General features: G+C 37.5%; 1 protein-coding gene across 6 annotated transcripts in view; it reads left to right on the forward strand.

The window, feature by feature from the left end:
• The window catches only part of PTPRM (protein tyrosine phosphatase receptor type M), a 351,616-nt gene that overhangs the window by 142,681 nt on the left and 185,833 nt on the right, over window positions 1-23,102 (forward strand). For all 6 annotated transcript variants that reach the window (XM_029959314.1, XM_029959310.1, XM_029959312.1 and 3 more), the window contains exon 10: window positions 754-856. In XM_029959314.1, the coding sequence (XP_029815174.1) occupies window positions 754-856 (103 nt within the window). The remainder of the gene's footprint in view (window positions 1-753; window positions 857-23,102) is intronic.

Raw genomic sequence — 23,102 nt, forward strand, 5'->3', positions numbered from 1 at the left:
AATGTGCATTATCATTAACAACTGAACAATAAGGATGCGACAGGCTGTCAAACAACCAATTAACTGAGTAGCCATCCATCCAATGTAGTGATAAAAATGGGACTAGAGGATAGCACTGAAGAAAGTAGCAACAGTAAAAGACAATAACTGAGGCATCATTTGTTTTAATCACAACTGTAATTCTTCAATGAAGACACTGTTTGCAAAAGTGCTGAGTGTGGCTTGAAACTAAGATAAGATGTCATGGTGATAATTCTGCTTCATCATTGTAAATGATGTCTGTGGTGGACAATAGACCCAAGACAGTTATAGCACTAGTTAAAATTCCAGGAATGAGAAATTCTGAGAGTGCATCCTGATACAACTGACATATTGAGAAAGCTGGGCTCTGTTTCAAAAGCTGTAGTCACTGCATGCTCATTTGCAGATGCTCTTCTCAAGATAACTTTTCATTTCCAAGTCATGGATTCTCAATACCTTCTGCAAACTTAGTCCTACTAGTCTCTGTTTCCTGTCTTGAAATTGGCAGTGAACCGGCATTTCTTTGTTTGGGATTTGTTTGTTATTTTTTTCCTGAAGTTATTTAACAGTTGTCTCACAGTTGCACTTTAACACAAAGTATCTTAGACTTACAGTGTGGTCTTTGTATTTGAAGAAACCTTTAAAATTACATATTCAAATAAAGATACAGATCTTGAAAGAGGAAACACAGGAATAATGATTTTATTTGCTTCTTTTCTTTTCTTATTCTAGCACCCTCTATGCCACCATATGAACTTGAAACACCTTTGAATCAAACTGACAGCACTGTGACAGTCTTGCTGAAACCTGCACAGAGCAGAGGCGCTCCTGTCAGGTACTGGGGGAAAAAATCTTTATAAAATTAAAACCAAATTGATTAATTTCTTGAACATGTTTTCTGGGGATTTTCTACACAGCAATCAGTGTCTAAATTCGTGTCTGTATTAGCTCTAATTAAATTAAATAACTGAAGAAAATGCAAGTGCTTTGATGTTGAGTGTTCGTGTATTGTTTAAAGGATTTGATCCAGATGCAAGTGGCTTGTTCTTTGAAGATAAGGAACAAAGCCATAGTTCTGTTGTGTGGGTGGCTTCTTTAAGGTAATTGCTTACTGCAGTGTTATAAGTTCAAGGGCATATCACATTTTTTATGCTGAGCTACTGTCTTTAATATTCAGTTTTCTTGTTTACTTCACAGATTTAAGATAGTCAACTCTTAGCAAGTTAGCCAGTTTTAACAGTATGTCACATTCATAAAGTATTTACATGTATTTGACCATGATAGCAGAAATAATAATTTTAAAAATTAACCTGGAAAACCAGTAGCTTGTATTCTTTAGTTTTATATAGCACCCATTAATGAATTTCCAATTTTCAGAGATTTATTTCCCTGCCAGATACATGGTACTGTGTAAGTTCTTCATTGGCTAGAATAAAAGATGCCTGCTTTTCAGTGAAGAAAACAGAGGAATGGTTAGATTATTTTGAATGAGAACCAGAAATTAGCTCTTTATTTAGATGAGAGACTTTTCAGAGCTTTAGGATGTTTTTTCGTTTGGCTCATTGTGTATCCTTGTTAATTCTTTTATTATTGTAGGAAGAGTTTCCATCTATACTGAGTGACTATCAAGTATTTTCATCCTGATGATAAGGTTTTTGATAGTTTCTGTCTGGGAAATACAGATCTGGTATTCTCATATATGCATGAATGAAAATAATGTTGTTTGGGTTTCCTAAAAATATTCAGCCTTTCATATAATTCTTTTTTTTACTATTAGCTATATATATTATATTTTCATAGGTATGCATTTAGGAAATGCTATCCAGTTGGTCATTCAGACAGCTTTTTAAAAAGAAAATGTAACACTTTGGGGAAGTCCAAACCACCTGATGAAAAAAGCAGAAAACATTAGAGCACATTTAATGAAAATGATTTAACAGGTTATAGTAGAAACAGAATTACTTGATGTTTGTCTTATGTTATCTCAAAAAGCTTAGTGTACTCCTGAATTCAAGAATCCTGAATTCAAGAATCAAAATAATACAAGTTGGAGTAGTTGTTTAAACATGAACGTATTAGGCTATTAATAAAAAAATGGTTTCATTCCTTTTATCTGCATCATGAACTAAAGATGATTGACTCCTATAGCAGTAGTGACACATCAGAAACTTCAGTGACAATAGAAAGGAGCTCATTAGGAGATTAAAGTGTGCCAAATAAGTGGATGAGTGATTAGGAAAATAGGAGGAGAGATTTAAAGTGACATGAAGCTATAGAACTGACAGATGAACACACAGCAGCAAATTTACTGAGGTCCTTTGCAACAGGTCTTAAAATGAATGCTGACTGCAAAGCTGACTGCCAACATTCTGCATGTGGATTTTATCATGTTAATCTGTATTCATTGGATGCTAAAAGTTTAGTCATACTTCATTTATCGACACCACTAAGCAAGATGCCTTGTCTATTGATTCTGCTGCAGCTACTGGCTTGGTTAATGCAGATTTTTGAAACTGCGCTAAACTCGCGGTGTAAGTGATTGTTGTTGTTTTATTGATCAACACATCACCCATGATACATAAAATTCTTTAATTGCTGAGATGAATAAGGAGAGCACAAATTCTACCCTTCAAGTCAACAAAGCTGATACCTTAGGTCATTCAGAATTCCAGCTTTTTGTTGTGATTAGATTCTTTTTCTCTGCTTAAATATGAAAAATCCTGATACCTTATGCCGTTTAGAATCTACACACAACCACCACAGCATAAAAGGAGAGAAGGGGCAATGCTGATTGTTTAAATGTTGATTCAAAAGGTCTTTATAGAAAGGTTCAAAAAACTCTGTTTACAATGATAAAGTACACATTAATCATGAAGGCCAAATGGCATTCCAGGTTGTTTGAGAATTCATAAGACTGGACATGATTAAAATGTATTTTGTCAGATTTGTAATACAACAAATACTGCTTGCTTTGTCTTCAATTTTGGGTCCAGCATGTTTTATGGCTCTTGCTGTGTTTATTTCAAGGAGATTATTTTGGAATTATATATGTTTAAAGCAGTAATGCATTCAGTAATGATGAATGTATGTACTTCTTTAACAGCTGGCTAAGCTATTTTTATTTTTAGAGTGATTGTAATTTACAAGACTTAAATTAAACAAAAAAAGTTTAATTTAAGGTGATGGCTCTGTGGAAATTGTGTAGTATATATCTTATTGTGGATATTCTCTTTTTTTTCAGATATGTATGTAGGAGTCAGTGAAGTTTTAAAGAATTTGTATAAAAATCATACAAATGCAAATATTTTTTTCTATGAGGGCTCTTCAACATCTGTTGAGGGGTGAGTCACTCTTCCAAGGCAGTGACATTTGTATCTTTTACTTCTTCAGGGCAAATCAGCCTAAAGTAGAAGACTCAGGGGCCAAATTGTCTGCAAATGTATATCCATATACTTCAACTATAGAATGCTAATTTTTTGCAAAGATGTGGCTTATACACAGAAATGAGAGCTGTAATGCTCAGTGACTGCATGTATTTTGTGTTATTTATATATTCATCTGTGTTAGAAAAAGCTTTAGGTTGTTTGCCATGTTCCATTATAAAAGGTTCTTATGACCTTCTCTGAAAAAGTTTTCCTACGAGTTTTTAGCTTCAGTGGGGAGAAGCAAGTTTTCTTTGTTGCACCTATTTCTATTCAGTCTTGCCATGATAAAGGTCAAGTGTTTCCACTCCTTTTATCTGTTTACATAAGCAGCAAAATGTTGTCCCCATACCACCTCCTCCTGCTGTTCTGTGCAACATCCTCAAAAAACTTTAACAGTAAACATCCCAAAGATTTTGGCCCAGATAACACCGGAACCACCTGTCAATGGCAAGCACTCTGGGAGCAGCAGGCTGGGGAAAGGAGCAAAATGATTACAAGAGAATGCGAGAACATCCAGGCTCTACTCTGCCTCCTGATCTCTTTTTCATATTGCATTACAGAGTTTGGCTCAGCTGGATTTGCCCCATTAAACCCTTCTGACCAGCTAATAGCCCACTCAGCCAACCTTTCTGCTCTTAGAGATACCAAAGGCAGTTGGTACTTTCCTCTTCCAGTCTATAGCAAGAGAACAGGATGACCAAATATGTCAACTAGAAAAGCCCTGTGGATGTAATACTTTGAGATGCCAGAGTACTTCTGCTCTGAGTATTTGGGGTCAGTCCAGCAGCACTGAGAGCTGCAAAACTCAGATAGAAGAGGGAGAACTTTAGCAATTGCTGACTAGTATAATTTAAAAGTACCTTAAAGAAACATGCAGAAGGAAGTAAATAAGCTTTGAATTATGTGAGTTGAAAGCTGACTGTTCTAGAGTTAAGGCAATCTGTGTACTCTCCATGCATGCCCTTTGTCATCTTTGTCTTCTTCAATATGCATAAATAAGAACTCTACTGGGAAAATATAGCAAATATCACTTCACTTGAAGTGCTTAATTTTGAAACGTACTTTTAATCTCTCTACCCTGAAGAAATAATGTGTATTTCAGCTCAGAAGGCAATAATAAACTATTAAGTATTTTGCATTACAACTGAAAATAAACGTAGAAATTTCAAACTACATGTTATTTGAAGTGATAAGCACTCCTTTCTACTACTTCATTAGAGGAAGTCTTCATTAGATGTTCAGATTGCGTAAATTCCACAGAGATTTAGACTTCTTATTGGCCTTATGCAGACCTCTAGAGGCACCCTTTAAATACTTGGTTCATTGTCTCAGGTGGAATGAAGGCCTTCTGCACACAGTCTCTGGAATAGGAACAGCACGATTCAAAGGAAGATACATTGTGTAAAAAAACCTTTGTCAACCTAAGTCCAAGGACTACTTCATTCCGTATGTGGTTTAGCCATTTCATCAGCACTCATAGTGTAATAATTTTTAGTTGAATGACAGAAGACACCCAATTCCTACCCACTGACTAGCAGTAAGTTAAACTGAGGGCATCACCTTTGAAATGCAAAGACTCGTATGTGATGCAGCATTTCCTGCCAGAACCACCATGCACTACACACAAAACAGAGGTCACAATTGTCTTCCTGCCACACACATTACAAGGCAGGAGAATATGTCTTAGGGCCTCATCTCTTTCCTTCAGTATGACTGGTGCTATGAGGATCAACCTTCCTCATGGCTGGTCATCATCTCTGCTTTGTCACTGTTTCTACTCCTTTCCCTTTCTTCTGGCAGCAGGTGTTTTCACTACCTGTGCCACATCAGTTAGGTCCTGCATATGCTTCTGTATGAAGAAATGGGATCATCTGAAGCCTAAGAGTGATTTTTCAGGATTCTCCAATCTGACAGACAGCCTTCCAGAGAAGACACTGCCTATTTTCATTCTTGAAGTGTACAATCTTTACAAAAAACACCCAACTGGTCAGGAGATCAGCAGATTAATTTGTTTCCCTGGCAATCAGGAAATCAAAAAAACCCCCAAAAAACTAGCAAGCCAGACAGGGTGTTTGGAAACTCATGGCAGATATCACTGGAACTCAGAAAGTAGCAGGGTTTCAAACACTCAGAATAAAAAAGTTTTAGGGTATTTTCCATAACTTCAAAAATAACACAAACCACTTGCATTGGTATTGTGAGCACATGGCAACCACAGGCCTGGGCCTCAAAGTTGCAGTCCTCTTCTCAAAGAAGAGGTACTGGTATCTCAGTCTGAGTTTCTGTGTTGCATGGTAAGAGTGCAACATTGATTCTCATGTGTGAATTATGGAGACAGATATCATGGGTATGATTATAAATTCAAGATGCATGAAGATGTGAGTTTTGAAATGGAAGAATGCTGATTTGCACAGTAAGAGATGTGTTAGTGTTCTGTGTGGGCAGAAAGATGGCAACAGCACATGGAAATAAAGGCCTTACAATATCTGTACTTTTAGCTTTGTCCTCTCACAATTCCTACCTTGCACATTATGTAATGCTAGCATGTTACTGTAATTTCCTTCTATTTCCAGTGACTTTACATAGTAATGCAAATAATAAGAGATAAAAAAAAGGCTTATGTAGACACACCTGAGAGAGAAATATCAGAACTGTAGATTAACCAGTGGAAAACTTCCCAATAAAATGAACAGTGAACTCTGGCTTTTCCAGAGCTCTGGATATTTGGTCTGGATATTTGGTGGATTTATGATAAAGAAATGGTTATGTTGAAATAATGTAACTATACGTGTTCAAGTAGCATTACTAACTCACTAGTATTCTGAAATGCTGTGTTCAAAATAGAGCCTTTTTAAATACTGTGAGACCACAAGGTCTAAAGAGCGTGAAGGGAACTTACTGTCCATTCCTTCATTTGCTTGCCACAAACATCATTTCAATTGCTTGAGGGTTGGATAAAGGCTTGAATTGTGTGTTGTAGGATCAGCTCTTTCCAAATCATAGTTTTAAAACCTGTGAGGCAGCCAGTAAACTTCTTTGAGGATATCAGTGGTACAAAGGGGACTGGGTTTTATTAATGTCCCTAATTGTCACTTCTTTGTAGTAACAAGTATCATTATTTACAACAGAAAGGTCAGTTTCAGTTTCATTGAGATAACAGTGTGATAATTGCTTATGCTGTAAAAATGCTATAATTCTTTTTTGTTATTCAATAGAACCTGTTCTTGGCTTTTTGCTGTGACCTGAGTTAGAATTTATGGTATGTGTTGCTTGGACATACATGGTGCAGCTTCACATGTCCTGCTGGCTTGTTCAGAAATTTCCATGGTCCTTTTCCTGTGACTTCTCACATGGTCCCTGGGTAAAGGACTACTGATCCATGATTTCTTTAAGTACTAATTTGTGTCACCAAGAACCCAGAACATATTGCTGTCTGTCATTTAGCAATTAATAGAAATTAATCCATGATAAATAAAGCAAGCTAGAGCAATTCAAGAATGAAAGAGAAAATAGATTATTCCATGTCTCTGAAGAGGTTATTTTTCAGTTTTGTAACTTGCTAATCATTGCTCACAGATTTGGGTTATAATTAACAATTGAAAAATTTGCTGCACTGTTATGAGGTACTGCTCTTTCTTTTTTTTTTTTTTAACCTTCCTTCTACATGCTGGCCTTAAGTAGGTTGCAGTGGAGACTATACGTTTGCATAATTCCTAATGATAGTCCTCCCTACTGCATACCTCTCATTCTGACAGCACGGTAGGCTAGTTCAGCTAGGCTAGTTCTCTCTTAAGATCATTTAGTCCGCTGGGTTTTTCTAATCTGCCTGGTGAAGGCTGAAGTCCAGCAGCATTTCAACCAGTGAATCATAAGCTCTTGGAACTCATACCTGTTTTGCTGGCTCTGGGCTGCCAACATCAGTCAGCATTGATAAAAAATGCTTTTTATTAAATCTATTCACTAAAATGAACAGCTTGATTTCTGAGTATGAAAGGAACAGAACAAGGTCATTTTGTCATGATCTCTTTCTAAGGAATGGCTGCTCAGTTCTCAGATTAACCTGCTTGAGTTCTGACTTAAAGTGTGTGCATTTACTAGTGAAATTTGTATGCCCAGTACCATTCTCTTGTACTGAGGCCAACTGGCTAAAAACAGTCCATATTCATACTGCAGAGCTCCCAGACACTGGGACCTCTTACAGATTACTAGTTGGGAATGGGCCCTGATTCATGTCTAGAAATTTTGGGAAGAGTGGTAGCTGGCTGGTGCCACAGCCCTGCTGGGGACCTTTCAAACCATCTAACAGGAAGAGAATGTTGCACATATAGGTTAGATGGATTTTAGGCAGCTCAGTGTTAGCAAGTCTAAGCCATCAACTTGTTCTCATATATATTCATGTTCTCAGTAAACAAGTAGAAACCTCTAACTAGAAGTACAAAATTCCTAAAGCTCCTCCTAGGCAAACAAGAGACCTGAAGTCCATGTTCCTTTCTCATATGACTTTTAATGTGTTATATTTTAGATGGTATTTAAATAAAACCATAAATAATGGACAGAATAAGGAGAATCTCCATTTGATTAGACAGGTTTCTTCTTGAATGCTTTCCTGATTCTCTGATTCTTCTTGTATTTTTGTTTTCATGCTAGACCAGTCTCAGGATAGACCACAGTAGTGCTGTACAGATGGCTGGAGTGTGGGAGCAGTATGGTGAAAGCCTCTCAGGTTGAAAACAGCGTTGAACCCTAGACTCCAATTTCTGAGAACATGCTAGAGTTGTTGGGTTATTGTGGAAGAAACTGGCATGACTGTCACATCTCTCATGAGAGCGCTCAGACATCTGTATCTTAAGCAGATACAGACCTATACAGTAAAGCCCCAAATAAGGTGCCTTTTAGGTCTTTCAATGTAAGCATCTACTTCTGGCTGAATTTAGGAAGTTCCTCAGTTAAAGGACCCATTGATCAACCCATAGAGACAGTATAAGAGGTCATATCCTACCATCATGTCAGAGTAGTCCTCTGGAGTTGCAAAGAGACACGTTTCTCCTGCTGAGAGGGGCTCAAATGTATTTGAGTGTTTGCCTTGAGAGAAAGAGGTGTTTAATGGAGGGACCATAATGAAAGAGTTATGAACATTAATGTAAATTACTGCATTGCATGATTTTTGAAAGGGTACTCAGTTTATACATACCCAAGATCAAACGCAGAACAACCAGAGCACTTCTTGAATATGTAAGAGATGCTGTTGCTCTGTGCTTACTGAAATGTGCCAGGGATTTGTTTTAATTTTACTCTATGCTGTGGAAGGATTGAAGAGGGAATATATGAGTCAGCTACATTTCCCTGAATGGTTGTTGAACAGGATTATGTGGGGACCTACTTTCTGGAGACATTTTAAAGTCATTTTCTGACAGTGTGTATCACAGTAGCTGTATGTTGGTCTGTAGCCACAGTGCCGAGTGACCCATTGTAAATTCCTGTAAAACTCTGGTTATGAATTGTCAGGCACATATAACCCATAGCTTTCACTGTTGATCTTACTGTGTGTTCTGTATGTGCACTTCTCATATCCTATGTGAAATTGTATTTTCCACACTGGCTTATCATCTTACCTCAGTTCTTTGGTTTTTGTGAAGGTTTGAATCCCATTGGTATTTTTACTCTTTGAGTGGTAGGTGCCCAAGTGAGGTGTCCCAAGTGAACTTTGGTTCAATCATTGGACTCAATAAGCACTGAAGCCAGGTTTGCAGGTCATACTGGAAGCCATATCTTCTTGGGCCCTGTTAGGACTGAAGCCTTGGCAATGTTGCACAACAGTCTTTCTGTGCTCTAGCTATGTCATGCACTTTATATTTTCTGTGGTTCTTGAGATTCAGCTCCTTTTCTTTCATAAGTATTTAAATCAGCTATGTATTTTTAAGTGGTTCACAAGAGCTCTAAACCAGTGACCGTGATATAAGTACAAGTTCACTGTGCTGTATTGTGAAGTACTGAATTATCAACTGAGAGGTGACCCAATGACATTCTGAGTGTTTTGTTTATAGATATAAAATATAAATATTACACATTATAATTCATTTAACAGTAATCCTGCCTGCAGCATTGGATTGGAATGTTGCACAGAAAATATTGAATAGCCGTCAGGATGAGATGCAAAGATTGCATTTTATGAGCTAATAACAAAGATGCATGTTGTAAGATAGAGGCTCATTTTTGGAAATAACATAGGAGAAAAAAGTGTGTACGGATGGCTTTCAGTGTGACTGTGAATCATCAAAACATGGCATGACTGTGAAACAGGCAAACCAGCTACACACCGTGTGGGGTTTCCAGCAAAGGTGACAAGCAATGAACACCATTGTACAAGACACTGGTAGGACCTCAAGTGAACTCCTGTGCCTAGTGCTGAGCTACGAATACCAGTTTACTGGCACTACAGCAGTGGAGTGTTATGGCATAAATTGTCAGGGAAAACCTGTGTTTACATATGGAGGTACCAAGAGAACCCTACTTGTTTGAGCTAGCCTGTTAAGGCCAAGAGAAGATGTGGTTATTTTTTAAAAATACATCAGGGGAACAAACTTCAGAGGGGAAGGAAAGCAGTTTCAGTTCAGTGAGCATATATATATAAACAGCTCAAATATAAATTTTCTACCCAGTGGTGGATTGGAACAGGTAGATATACATGTGAGGAAGGTGGTGCTAGTTAAGTTTGTATAAATAATTATGAGATGTGGTGCTGTGTGAGGGTTAGTCACACAGCACGGTGGTGCCAAGAGTCTTTTTTTTTTTTAGTTTTCTGTACATGACAACCCCCCAAAGAAGCACAAGGTTTTGTCAAGATTCTCATATGGACCTGAGTTGTCCAAGTGACAGGGAACCAAAATTCCATGAGGCTTTTCTCATATGCAGGAAAGCAACACAATATCATAATCACAACTTCTGCAACATAGAAGTAACTGGTACCATTTTTCCATAGATTCTTTGACAGTGGTACATTTTCATACTGCCATTGACTTTAGGATTTTTTCTTCCAATATTGTGCATTTTGAGCAAGTTTGTGCAAGTCCTTTATGCACTAGCAAAGACTAAATGGCTGCATTTAAAAAGATTTTGTTACTAATACATAAATGTATGGCTGGAGGACTGTGGTTTCCAGGACAAAGTAATTTGGGGCAATTTCTAACTCTCAATATAAGTAATATTTGATTCAACCATTCTGTGTGTACTACAGCGTTTTGATGATGCATTGCAAGCAAACTTACTTAATATTAAGTAATGTTAAAGGAAACAAAAAGCTAAAGAGGAATGCTACATGGAAAGAGGAAGAAAAGCTATAGATGCACTGAGTGAAATGCTGTCATTTCCCACACTGGATGCTGAAGGAGTACTCATTTTACTGAACATTAACATGAAAACTTTCTGTTTTACTGTTCATTTAAGTAGGAAAGGAAATCACTGGCATTTACAACAAGCATCATGACTCTAAAGCATTGCTAAGTAAAAGCTAATCTGCTCAACTGGATTACATTAAATGACATAAAGAAACATTAGAGTCACTTACTGGGCTCTACAACTGAAAGCAGCAACTCTTTAGTCAGGAGCAGTATAAATGCCTCAGCCTAAAACAGTCTCAGAGAGCAGTAGGATAGATGTCTAAGGTATTATAAAAATGTTGAATTTAGGAAGAAATTACCGTGGGGAAATCAGATGAGGATGGATGAATTAGCTGCATTCTCACATCTAGAGTTGAAGCTGTTTTCAAGATTAGCCTCGAAGGGTAGTAGAAGCACAAGACCAAAATCTCATCTGTATTTAACAGTTGTGCTAATCCTGAACTGTGCAGAATCTTTTATCTACGGCCAGATTTCCTGTGGGAAGAGCTGTACCAGTGTCATGCTGCCAAGGTTTCTATGCCACCTAATCCTAGAAGAGTCATTCCCAGTGCAGGGAGGAGGAAGAGTTATACCTTCACTGACAGAATAGAAGGTCAGCCTTGTATTTATCCACAGAAGTCCTGAGAGTCTGGGGACAATGCCACAAAAACTGACTTGTTATTTGTGTCTGCCTGCCTCATTCTGTACTGCTGATTAAAATGCCCTGCAGAGTCTTTTTGTAGGGAAGAAAGAATGAAAATGAACACAGTAATCTCCGTTTCCAAATTGCTGGACCGGAACCCACTGCATTTAAGTTGTGGAAAGAGACGATAGCATTGAGAGGCAAGAATTTTGTTGTGGTTATTTTTGCTGTGGTCCTGCTCTCCTGCAGCAGAGTCAGCAGGAAAAATGTGTCTGTGCCTTGGGTTGCTTAAGTGATAACGCCAACCTTTGCAGTTGCAACTGAAGCACAGGCGCATGCTGCTTTCCACCAATCTCCCATGAAACAAAGCGTCTGGCAATAGCAAACAGACCAATGAGACAACATAAATGACCGTAGTAGATCTGTTAGAGCTAGTGTCTCTGTGCTCCATGTTGTGTCCCCTCATTGAATAGATTAAAAACTTCATATCCTCTTTGAGTGCTTTAATGAGCAGTAAACAGTTTTCAAGCTCTGAATCAAAAAAACCTGTTGAAATTGGCTTGTGTATTCATTCAGCTGCCTCAGCAAATATTTTTCTTTCTGTGCTGCACACAAACCAGCAGATTGCAGAGCATCCCTGAAAAAAGGGAGAAAACAAGCGTTCTCCCTCTACTTATAAACCACTCATTTTAATACATCTATTTGCTTAATTCCCTAGCACAATTCAGTAGTGAATTTCCAGCACACAGCTTTGTAGAATAATATAAAGATCTTATTCTTTTAGTGTTAACAGTGTCATTAATCCATTAGCTCATCTTCTGCTCTAAATACTACTTCTAAATTTCTTTGTAACATTCAGGCTCCTTCATCAATATGCATGTGCATATTATTTTACGTTTGTAAATAAAAACTGTGCAACTGACTGTAGTTATGCATGTGAACATTGTTAAATTTGCAGTGTCCACACCTCATGGACACTCTTCAGAGCATAGTCACAGAATTTCAGTGGTTTGTGGTTTACTAGAAAATATTGAAGTAGTATATCACTTACCTGTAATCTGTTTCTCTTAATAGAAATCTTTTCTTTTTACTTTGTAAATCCCCGAAGATGTTGCAGTGTATGTGCAGATCTTTATGTTGTGATTTTAAATCTATAAGCTCTAAGTATATTTTTCTTACCTTTTGCAAACTACATCTGTAGAAATTTATGGAGAACTGAATGAAAACCACTGCTCTAGGATGCACCATCACACATAATAAACAGAAATTGGGAGTTGAATACAGGAGAATGAGCAATAGTGTCAGTCATCATGGCTAGGCTTTGTGAACGAAGATTTGGGAAGGGCACTACCCATGTTTGTTGCAAGCACGTTGGTGGCTAAAAAGGCCAATACAAGATAGACATGTCCGATGGCAAAAGGCACAGCAGAAGGACTCCTTAGGAGGTATATTCTGCAAGGCACGATTCTTTCTGCTTTGTCTTTTCTCCTCAAGAGTGATCCTACGTGCTTTCTCAAAGGCATCAGCAGCATTATAGATGGTGTGTCGCATTTATATCTGAGGAAATGTTCCTATTCCTTAGGAATATCGCATTATTCCTTAAAGTATTTTTTCCCATTATTCTTATAGTTTAACTTTGTGTAGCTACTGATCTTGTTCATGGCTATTGAGGAAGAAACCTCTGGTTTGCAAGGGGCCCTGGACTTCTTTGAAAGTAGAAATTGCTTGGGCAGGCTCTTGCATGAAGACTGCCACTTTTTTTCCATTACTCTATTCCTTTTAATTCCAGTACAGCATTTTATCCTATTATATACAACTACTCTGAAGATTGTAGAATGATAGCAACATCGTATAGTATTTATTTCAAAACAAATACTTGAATCTGAAAATTATTTAATGCAAATTACACAACACATTCATCCCATGTAGACTTAAAGAACTAGGACTGGCCCTGTCAAGTGGGAGTTGGCCTTCCTATTTCCTTGGGGATACAAGTAAACTGGTCATTTAAACCTTGCTAGATCTATTCTTACCCAGTTTGGGAAGACTTGGTAATAGCTGTTTGTCATATTCTTTAATAAGAAAAATAACTAATTTCTGCTTCTTTGCACCCTGGTTTACACAACAGGATGGAACCACGTGGAATCTGATGGTTCACGTGCCATCAACAACTTTGTTGGAGCTGAAAGTGGGTTGTAATGAATCTTTGCACTCAAGTCAGAAGCAGACCTACAGTTTTCAAGCAGTAGTGAGCTTTCTTTCAGTATCAGAAAGTCAGGCATACACTTTCAGAAATGCTACTTCTGATTCTGATAAGATGGGCTGTGTAATCTCACAGATTGTTGCATATTGGTTTGTATGTGTTTAGACCCCTGGAATTTCCTTTTGTTTCTTCCTCATTGATCTGTACTTCAGTACCATTGTGCATCAGTATTTTCTTTCTCTGTGACAGATTGAAAAGAAAGGATCAGTCAGCCCTGCCATGGCTTTCAATTTTGAATATTTCTTTTAGATCCCCTCTAACTTCGTTCTTTTCTAGACTAAATCATTTTAGACAGTTTTGCTTTCTTTAATTTCTTTTAATCTGTGACAAGACTTTACTCCTTTTCTCATACTTTCCTGTTGTTCTATAAATTGGCCTTGGCAACCTGAAAACTGGTGAGTTAAATGGTGTAATATTGGCTTATAAAAGCACCTCTCTTGCTGTACCAAGATACTTTTATCTTCTACTTATGAACTTATCATTTTTCTGTGTTCTTTTTAAAAAGAAATTAAGCAAAGAACATAAAGCTGATTAAGAAGCTTTGAAATAGTCTTTGGATTGTTCCAAGTATCATAAATGTAAATTCATTGGAAGTCTGTTTTCTGGCTCGATACCAAAATATATTGCCAGAGTTTCAGCAACATTTGTTGAAATAGAAAACATTGTTAATAGAGAACATGGTTCTTCAGACAATGAAAATCTTATTTTATGATCTAATGGCACGTTTTAGCCTGCAGTAATAGATAAGATGGCTCAGTTCTTATGATTCACTATTGTGCATGTGATTTCAAGGTCATATTATTTGATTTGGACTAACTTTGGCTCACGGTTGTGTTTGTTTACAGTCTGGTCTCATTCTGTTAAGTCTTTGGTAATGCATCTGAATTCACACTCAGGTAAATTGAACAGATTAACAAAAATGTATCTTTTAAGAATGTATCTTAAAATAATTTATATTCCACTGCCGGCATTTTTTGAAAAACAAAACAAACTGAAAAAAGGCTTTCGAAGATGGTAGAACCACTTCTGCTACAGTTTGGTGCAGAGAAACTGCCAGTGTGACTGAAACAAAGGCTCTTGGAATATACTGCTAATTCTTGTCACCGTGTAAGGTGATCATTTTGCATACTGTGTATGATATCTAACTTTTAATTACAATTGATGTTTCCTTGTGCTTGTTACAAATTTCTAATTACTGAATTGCAATGACATCAAAGAAAAAATGCTCAGATAAAGAAATCTTTAAATTAGTTAAGTCAAAAAAATCAGGAGCAAAAATCTTTCATCTTGACCTAATTTAGTTGAATGTCTATGCCTGATGTGAAGATTAATAACAGGTGGCCTTTTAGGGAGCACTCAGCTTGAGTCTAATGTTCTAGTTGTTCTTTTATTATCCCAAACTTCTATAACTAAAGGATTTTTTTCACTCTACCCTTTGTTCACAATATGGGACTGTAATTGAGTTCATATTTCTCGCCCAACCTTTCAACTGTAATTAATATTTTATTATATCAGATTTTATCACTAAATAGCCTAGCAGCAGGGTATTGAGCCACACATGCACTCCCACACATGCGTGCACACACAGAAGCGATAGTGACTTATTGATGCCAAGCAAGTTCCATGCAATGAGTTGTGGTTGAGAGAATACAAAATACGTGCATGGTACTCAGCTGATATTTCACAGCAATTTAGGGCTGATCCTATTTTGATCAAGCCAGGACAAAGAGAAATTAAAGTTACAAGACTGAAATGCTCAGTGTTGTGTTATTGTATCAGACATGTGGTATGGTGGTGGGGGGAAACAGTTTTCCACCTGCAGTTATAAAATGGTAAAACCCCAGGGGGTGGTGACCCTTGAAGTTTTGAGGTTCTACCCAATGAGCGCTTCTGCAAAATGTAAACATATCACAAGCAGAACGGAAGAGAAGGTTAGTTGTAGTTATTGTAGGAGAAGTAGCCATGTTGTGAAGCCACCAGGAGAAACAGCAGGAGCCCCCACTGGGGGCTGGGCCCCCCCAGCCACCGGCAGGGGGGCTACAGGGACTTGGAACAGTGTTAAGCTGGACTGTGTATCTGTAGCTATGAGCTGGGGTATGTTTCTCCACTGTGAGCCGCAGCAAGAGATACTGAAAAGCAGCGGCAGAGACAGCATTGAACAGAGGTTATGGCTAAAAGCCAACAGATAAGAACTGTACCAGAGAAGCAGCAGCAAACAGCATGCAACCAAAGAAGACACAGAGTTGTGTGAGAGAACCGAGAGAGAGAGAGAGAGCAGCAGCAGAGAGAGAGGAAGTTGGGGTAAGAACTGAAATAAAACCCCATACCCCTCTGAGACCTCCAAGAAAGGAGGAAGATGATAAACTCTTACTTGAAAGAGCCTTGAAGTGCTACAACACTGCAGAAAGAGCTGTAAAGCTCAGAAGGAATGCAGAGGGGGTGACCTTGCCCCCCCCGCTGCTTGAGACAGAGCACAGAGCTCTGTAGGGAACTTGAATCCCCTGAAGATAAGGACCGTCACGAAGACCCCTGTGTTTCGTGATATGACGTGGTGATAGCGCCCTTTGTCCTGGGAAACGCAGCCCACGGAAGAAGACCCTGTTTTGAAGACGAGTGGCTGAGGGGCTTGGATACCCCTCGTGTGTACTGGCAGAGATCCAGCTGCTGCATGAGAAGAAGAGCGAAACAAATAGACCTGCTTCCCTAGAGATATTGCTCCTCTGAAAGTGGAAAGGGATCTTTCCTTCTTCCCTCCTGGACTTTTATTTGGAGGGGAGAAGAGATTTGATCCATTGTAAATACTTTTATGTCATGGTAGAGATAGTTAAGATTGTATATAATGTATTGTAGTATTTATTTGTACAGTCATTGTAATATATATTCCCTTTCCCCCATTTTGAATCTCATGTGGTGTCTGGAAACCATCTCACACTGGGTTGAGATGTGGGAGGGGGTTTGGACTAGGGAATTAGATTTTGAGGCTCTCAGACCATGACAGGTATCTAACAAATATGGTCTGTGCAAGACCGCCTATTAACTGTTTTCATTATTGTATTTCATGCGCAAGACCAGTTTAGGTCATATGCTTTTTGTGCTAAGAGTTACACACTGTTCCCTGAGCTGTACTAAGCACAAACACCTCCACAGCATGACAGATGTAAAAATGAGAGCATTTAAGTTGATTTGCTATTTGTTCTTTAAACTGGAATAAACCTAAATGCTTTCCTTTCACTGCACTGTTTACCGAGGTGGGGTGGGAGTGGGAGAGTTGTTACTCTAAGCTATTCTGATGGAAATAAGGTGTTTTTAATAAAAATTTTGAAAGATGGAGGAAGTCTTATCATATAAATAACTATAAACAAGATTGGAGAGAAATGTTTCATAAACCTAGATAACTTTGATGATCGGTGGTTTTCATTATGAAAGCTTCCCACGTAATTTGTGACTAGCTGGCATTCCTGTTCTTGACAGGATTTTACAGAAGTTTTCCTCCCCCTCTCCCTCTCTCCTTTTTTAACTCTGCTTCCTTCTCTCTCCCCACCTTCCTCTCACCCTCTTCCTCTTTCCCTCACTGTTTTGCATAGATGATTGCTGAAAAAAGTACTCAGATTAAGGCAGATCACCTGCGGGGTAGTGTAGAAGTCCTGTACTTGAAGTGGTTTATTAATTCTTTGATATCAGCAGAAATAACCTCTTGAAATCTACAACTGCAACTTTTTTTTTTTTTTAATAATTTTTATTTGTTTGACACAATGAAGACAGTTAGGAAATGAGTGGACCCCTCTTAGCAGAGGGAGAGCTCTATTGCAGAGATGAAGAGGAGGGAAGACTTTCAGATGGTCAGGAGAGGAACTGCAGTGTGTTTCTGGTTACAGAAAACCCATAATCTTGCAGTGGTGGAAGGATGGCCTAGAAGATACAACACTGGGGTTCGATGCAGATGGGAGCACAGTTTTATTTCTGATGCAGATAGGGACAGACTGTGCAACTTTCTGCAAATCAATATATCATGCTTTCTCCATTCCTATCTCTGAAGTTAAAATAAATGGAAATAGCCTTTTCCTCTTTAAAGAAAATAGAGGAAAACATATCTATGTATGATTGTGACCAACTTCTCAATGGTGAGGAGTGCCATAATAAGCAACTATCTGTATAGCTAACTCTCTAAAGGCAATTTTTTTTTTAATTCAGTTTTTCCATGTTGACCACTGGAAGATCTCAGAATAGTGGCTTTGTGGACTATTTTGTGGAATTAGTATCCTCACAATCTGTCCGTGATTTGCATTCATTTTAAAGCCATGTTGTGAGCAGACTATAAAGAAAGCAGGAGGCATCCCTATTTTATGCTTCTCTGTAGTGAAGTCAGTCTCAAATCCCTGGCGAATCTGAAGCTTTAGGTTAGTTCAGTTTAGACTAGCATCATTTAAGTTAGTGATATTGCTGCTTGGGTTTAAATTAAGAGCATAAAGCCTTGTGGAGTAAGATCAATAGTATCTGCTGCCTAGAGGGACTGAGTCCTTACTCAGTAGGAATAAAACTTTTCAGTGGTAAAATGAAGAAAGGGAGTGCTGTTTCACTTGTGTGTGCTATATTACATATCTAGGAGCAGAATTAAACTTTCTGGAACATAACTAAGTTAAAGTTTACACCTGATTCCTGGTTTCCTAAGAAAGAAAGTCTTAAGTATCACCCTGTTCAGCTGCCTGTATGTTCCTTTCTTCCCTTATTAACATTGGACCTCTTAGAAATTTTCAAGCACATATGAAATAATTGAATGTTGCATAAATAGTAAGTTTCTCATGTATTTTGGAATCTCTATGAAAGACCCAGATTAGCATCTGAAGGATGGGCTATGTTAGTTAGTTAGTTGGTTCAGTTCATTTGGTCCCCTTGTAGAGAGCTACAATTCACATACCAGCGAGCCTGTATGTAGCCCAGAAACAGCCACAGCGTGTGTTGCCTCTTTCCCAGCGAGTTTTTGGGAGATACTAAAAGTTGCTGAGCGTACTGAGGGTGGGAGCTGGGTATCACAGATGACGTGTGGAATATAAAATGAGATTAACGGCATGTTCTTGGGTACACATTCTGAACTTCTTCCTGTAAAGCTTGTAGCGGCTTAGTCTATTTATAAGGCTTTGAAGCATCTTCCGTTTCAAATGGCGTTTAAAAAACCCAGTACATGATCAATGTAAGTGGGATGGTGTCCCATATACATGAAAGAGTTGTCAGCAGAGACATTTTATGTTTGCCAAAAATGTACTGGTGGCATGCCTATTGGAAAGACTGTAACCTTATGTTTACCAGATTTATTTATGGAAGAAGCCAAATATCAGTTGATAGTACAATTTAAAAAAATACTGACTAGACCACAGTGAGTGTAAAGAGATCTTGTAGCAGTCATTCTTGGATAATAATGCCAATCTTACAGAAGTATATAACATGATTTCACAACCATATTATGAAATAAAGTAATTTAATAAATTATGCACAATTTGTTTGTAAAAGGTGTTTTATTTTGTAATATTGCTGTGAAATCAAGCACCTTTTACAAGTATGTTGCATCTAATTTATAAAAAACAGCTGACTGTAAGTTGTTAAAAAATGCTTTGTTTAAAGTGTAACTATGTTAGATAGACTTCATTTTTATTTTATCTTACCTACTATTACTTTTTATTTCACTTCTTGATTACCAAACATGATGATACATCTCCAGCTGTTTTCAGTACATTATGTGTTCTTTTATTTTCCTTTTATTTTCTTCTCTTCTCTACATTCCTACCTTGTGTGGTCTTTCATATTCTTGAGTGTTTCAATCGTTCTCTAGTTCTGTTTGCTCTATTTTTTTTCTCTTTTCAGATACACAGTTACTTAATGCAAACTAAAACTGTGTCCTTACAATGCCTTCATCGTAAACATTTTTTTTTCTGAAACAAGCAAACAAACAAAACAAAACAAAAAACTCAGCCAAAAAACACTGCCAAATCTCTAGTGCCTTTCTTAGCTTGTCACTTGCAGTCTGTATTTAGTAGATCTCACTGGTACAGTATGGAGCACATTGGGGAAGATCTGTAGTCAAAGATGTCTTTTGCTTGTCCAGATAACACACAATTAATACCTGAAAGAATTTCTGAATATAGAGCCAAATGCTCTCTTGTATGATATTACTGACATCTCTAGAAAGCTTCTTTGAACTCAGTGTGAAACAATACTGTTATAAGTAGGTTTATTTTTTTTTTCTTTTTTTACTCACTTTGTTCCATGCAGGTCTACAGAGTATTTACAAAAATTTTATGTTTTCTTGACATTTTTGAGTTTGACAAAAATAGAACCAAATACATAAATTAATAATATTAAGTATGGAGAGCAGAAGCCACAGAGAAGTTAAAAATATTCAGAAAAAGTATGTATCTGATCATAGGGGTTTTTTGTGGCCTGCAGTATTTTAGAACAATTATTTTTTCAGCAGAAGAAACAATAATTAAAAACCTTCAAAATGACAAAGGGATGTATATAGAAAAAAAGAGAGATAGAATTATGTGGTTATTTCTAAGTACGCAGAGTTGCTAATACATTGTGTCTGATCAAATTGATCATATCACTGTAGAGTAGTACTCAGTCCCTTGGAAAATGAGTGTTCAGGATTAAGGAATTTCAGGTGTAGAAGTGTATTTAACAGTTGTGAAGACATAGTTGCATCTTTTTTGTTTATGGCAATTAAGGCAGTCACTTAACACTTGTAAACCAGTGTGGTAATACCACAGCCAAGGCTTAGCTGGGCACTGGTATTTAAATAAGTAGAAATAATTTAATAATGGGGCTGTATAACGAGGGAGAAAAAAAATACAATTTCTTCAAAATTTATCAAGGATTAGAGGGGTTGGGAGTGTTGAGAGAACAGTTTTGATGCCCTTGCCAGTTCACAAATCTCAGTTAACAACAGAGTAGCCTCTTGTGCTACAGTTACTGTTGGCATTATGTTTAACCACCACTTATATATGTGTTGGGCAAATGGTTCTTATAAATTTTAATATGCTGTTTCAATGATAAATTAATACTTCTTTTGAATAAGGGTAGGTTAGCAAATGTATTGAATTTATTGATTTTTTGCAAAGGACTGGCCAGAGTTAAAACTGCAGTCCATCAGTACACTATACGCTGTAAAACAGAATACAGATTATCTACTACTACTTACACGTTGGAAATCTTTTATTGTCCTGCTAAATAGCAAAGTATCAAAGTAATTTTTAAAAGGATTTTTTACTCTCTCCTTCTCTGATTCACTCACTAACAAAACAAAACTGTATTTTGAATTATCATTTGAATCTAAAAGCGGAGACATTTCAGAAACATTTTGTGAATGGTGTGTGGTTGTCTGCAATTACAAGGCTCTGCCTCTGGCCACTGGACTGTGCATCATTGTCTCCTTTTCCTTGCAGTTTTTCTTCTAAGAATTTTTGGAGCCAAGGCTCTGATGTGTCCCTTAGTTCCTAGAGAGTCTAGATTTGCATTAAGAGAAGTTTATCAGTTCTTCTGTGTTTGGAAAAAGCATTTGAATCTATGATGAACTTATAGTGGGTGTTGAATTACCACTTTCAGACCTTATTTGACTTTTCTAAAATTAAGATATTATGTAGCAAATGTTTTTTGTCTCAAGGGAACTGAACCTGGCTTTGTATCCTCCTGTAGTAACTGTCCTTGGAGAAAAGAACAAGCATAATATCTTTAACTTCCAGTGAAATAATGCTTCCCATTTGAAAAATCGTTCAGGATTTCCTGTATAAATCTATAGGAATGGTAAGGAGAGGTTTGCTTGGATGTGTTTTTCCCAGAAAATCCCCTTTGTAAATACTGACTTTTAAGGTTTTGAGACTGTCCATACAAAGGAGTTGGGCAGTCACAGAGCAGCTTGGGACTTTTACATTAAAAACCAGATACTGTTCCCCGATGGACTTGGGTCTGTGAAGATAAAGCTTATTATGACACCTGAGAGTTTACATTTGGCGGTACCTCTAGAGACTGAACCTAGGCTGTCTTATCTCCTCCTTTACAGCTGTTTAAGTATTTCTGCTTTGATTGATCTGAGAAATACAGCTTCTTGCATGACAATGGAGGTGCTGTATAATACTAGTCTCTCTTGTGTTCACTCCAGGTCTGATTCAGAAAAATTTCTTCAGTTTGACTTTTCCCCATGGGCTGGAAATTTCAGATGCCAGTAATAGTGTTTCCTTAGAGTAAAGACAGACCCTGCCTTGGAGAATCTAACCAGACTTATCTCTTGACCTGCAAAGCTAGTAAACAAAACCAGGTGTGGAAGTAGAATCATTCCATTCAAGTTTCAACAAGCTGATAGCACAAAGTATTTTATTAGTCCCTTTCCTACATTTGTGAAGCAACAACTGTCCTGCGGAGTTAGAAACCTGCCAAAGATTGTGGAGCTTTTGTTTACATAAAACCTCCCGATGCCAAGTAAAGATGCAAAGAAAAAGTTAAAAGCATTTAAGACTCCCTTCACTCACACAAAGAAATAGGCAGTACACTTCTAAACACCGGTATGTCAAGTGCTTAAATGTGAACAGTTGGACAAATTTTGATTACTTCTGTGTTGTGCTAATATTATTTATAGCATAACCTAGTTCCCCTTTTTCCCTCTTTATAAATTACATAGTAATATATTACTTTAATAATGCTTATATTGTTGTTGTCCTCGGTATAGCAGCATTAATTTGGAGGTTTTGTTTGGTCTACTTGGTTTTCTTTACTGTAAACTCTATATTTTCATTTCTGAACATTATGTTCCTACAAGGGATTTTTTTTAGGCTTCTTCACTTTTTTATCATTTTAGCAGTTATAGTGTGCAATGCTGTATTTTGCAAAAAACCCAGAATATCTCTGATCTCCCAGATAAAATGTTCCTGAAATAGAGGGAGCTACCTTGATCAGCGTTCTCCATCATTAGTAGGCGTACTCACTTGTCCTACTGCTAATCAAAACTCCCTGGTCTTACTTCTGCTCCATAGCTGAACAGTGTGTGCTTCCCTCTCTGATAAAATATGCAAAATTCTGCAGTGGTCACAGGGACAGGACAGCCATTCAGCTGGTTCTCTGGCTTCACATCTGTACTGGAAATGACTGTACACAGAGTATATTTAATTCACTATATATTAGGTGTTGCTAGAACTCCTGACCACTGGAAAAGCCTGTGTAGCTGTGATGGTGATACACCTGATAAATGAGGGATTGTTTATCACTTTTATTTAATGCCCCCTATAATAAATACACAGACTCTTGCACAGTAGGAGGAGAGTTAGTGGTAATTTCTTGTAGCCTTCTTCTATTTGCCTGCTAACTGTAAATTATTAATATTTGTCCTTTAA

The sequence above is a fragment of the Manacus vitellinus genome, unplaced genomic scaffold (genome assembly GCF_001715985.3).
Source record: "Manacus vitellinus isolate BGI_N305 unplaced genomic scaffold, ASM171598v3 scaffold_1_pilon, whole genome shotgun sequence".
Taxonomy (NCBI): domain Eukaryota; kingdom Metazoa; phylum Chordata; class Aves; order Passeriformes; family Pipridae; genus Manacus; species Manacus vitellinus.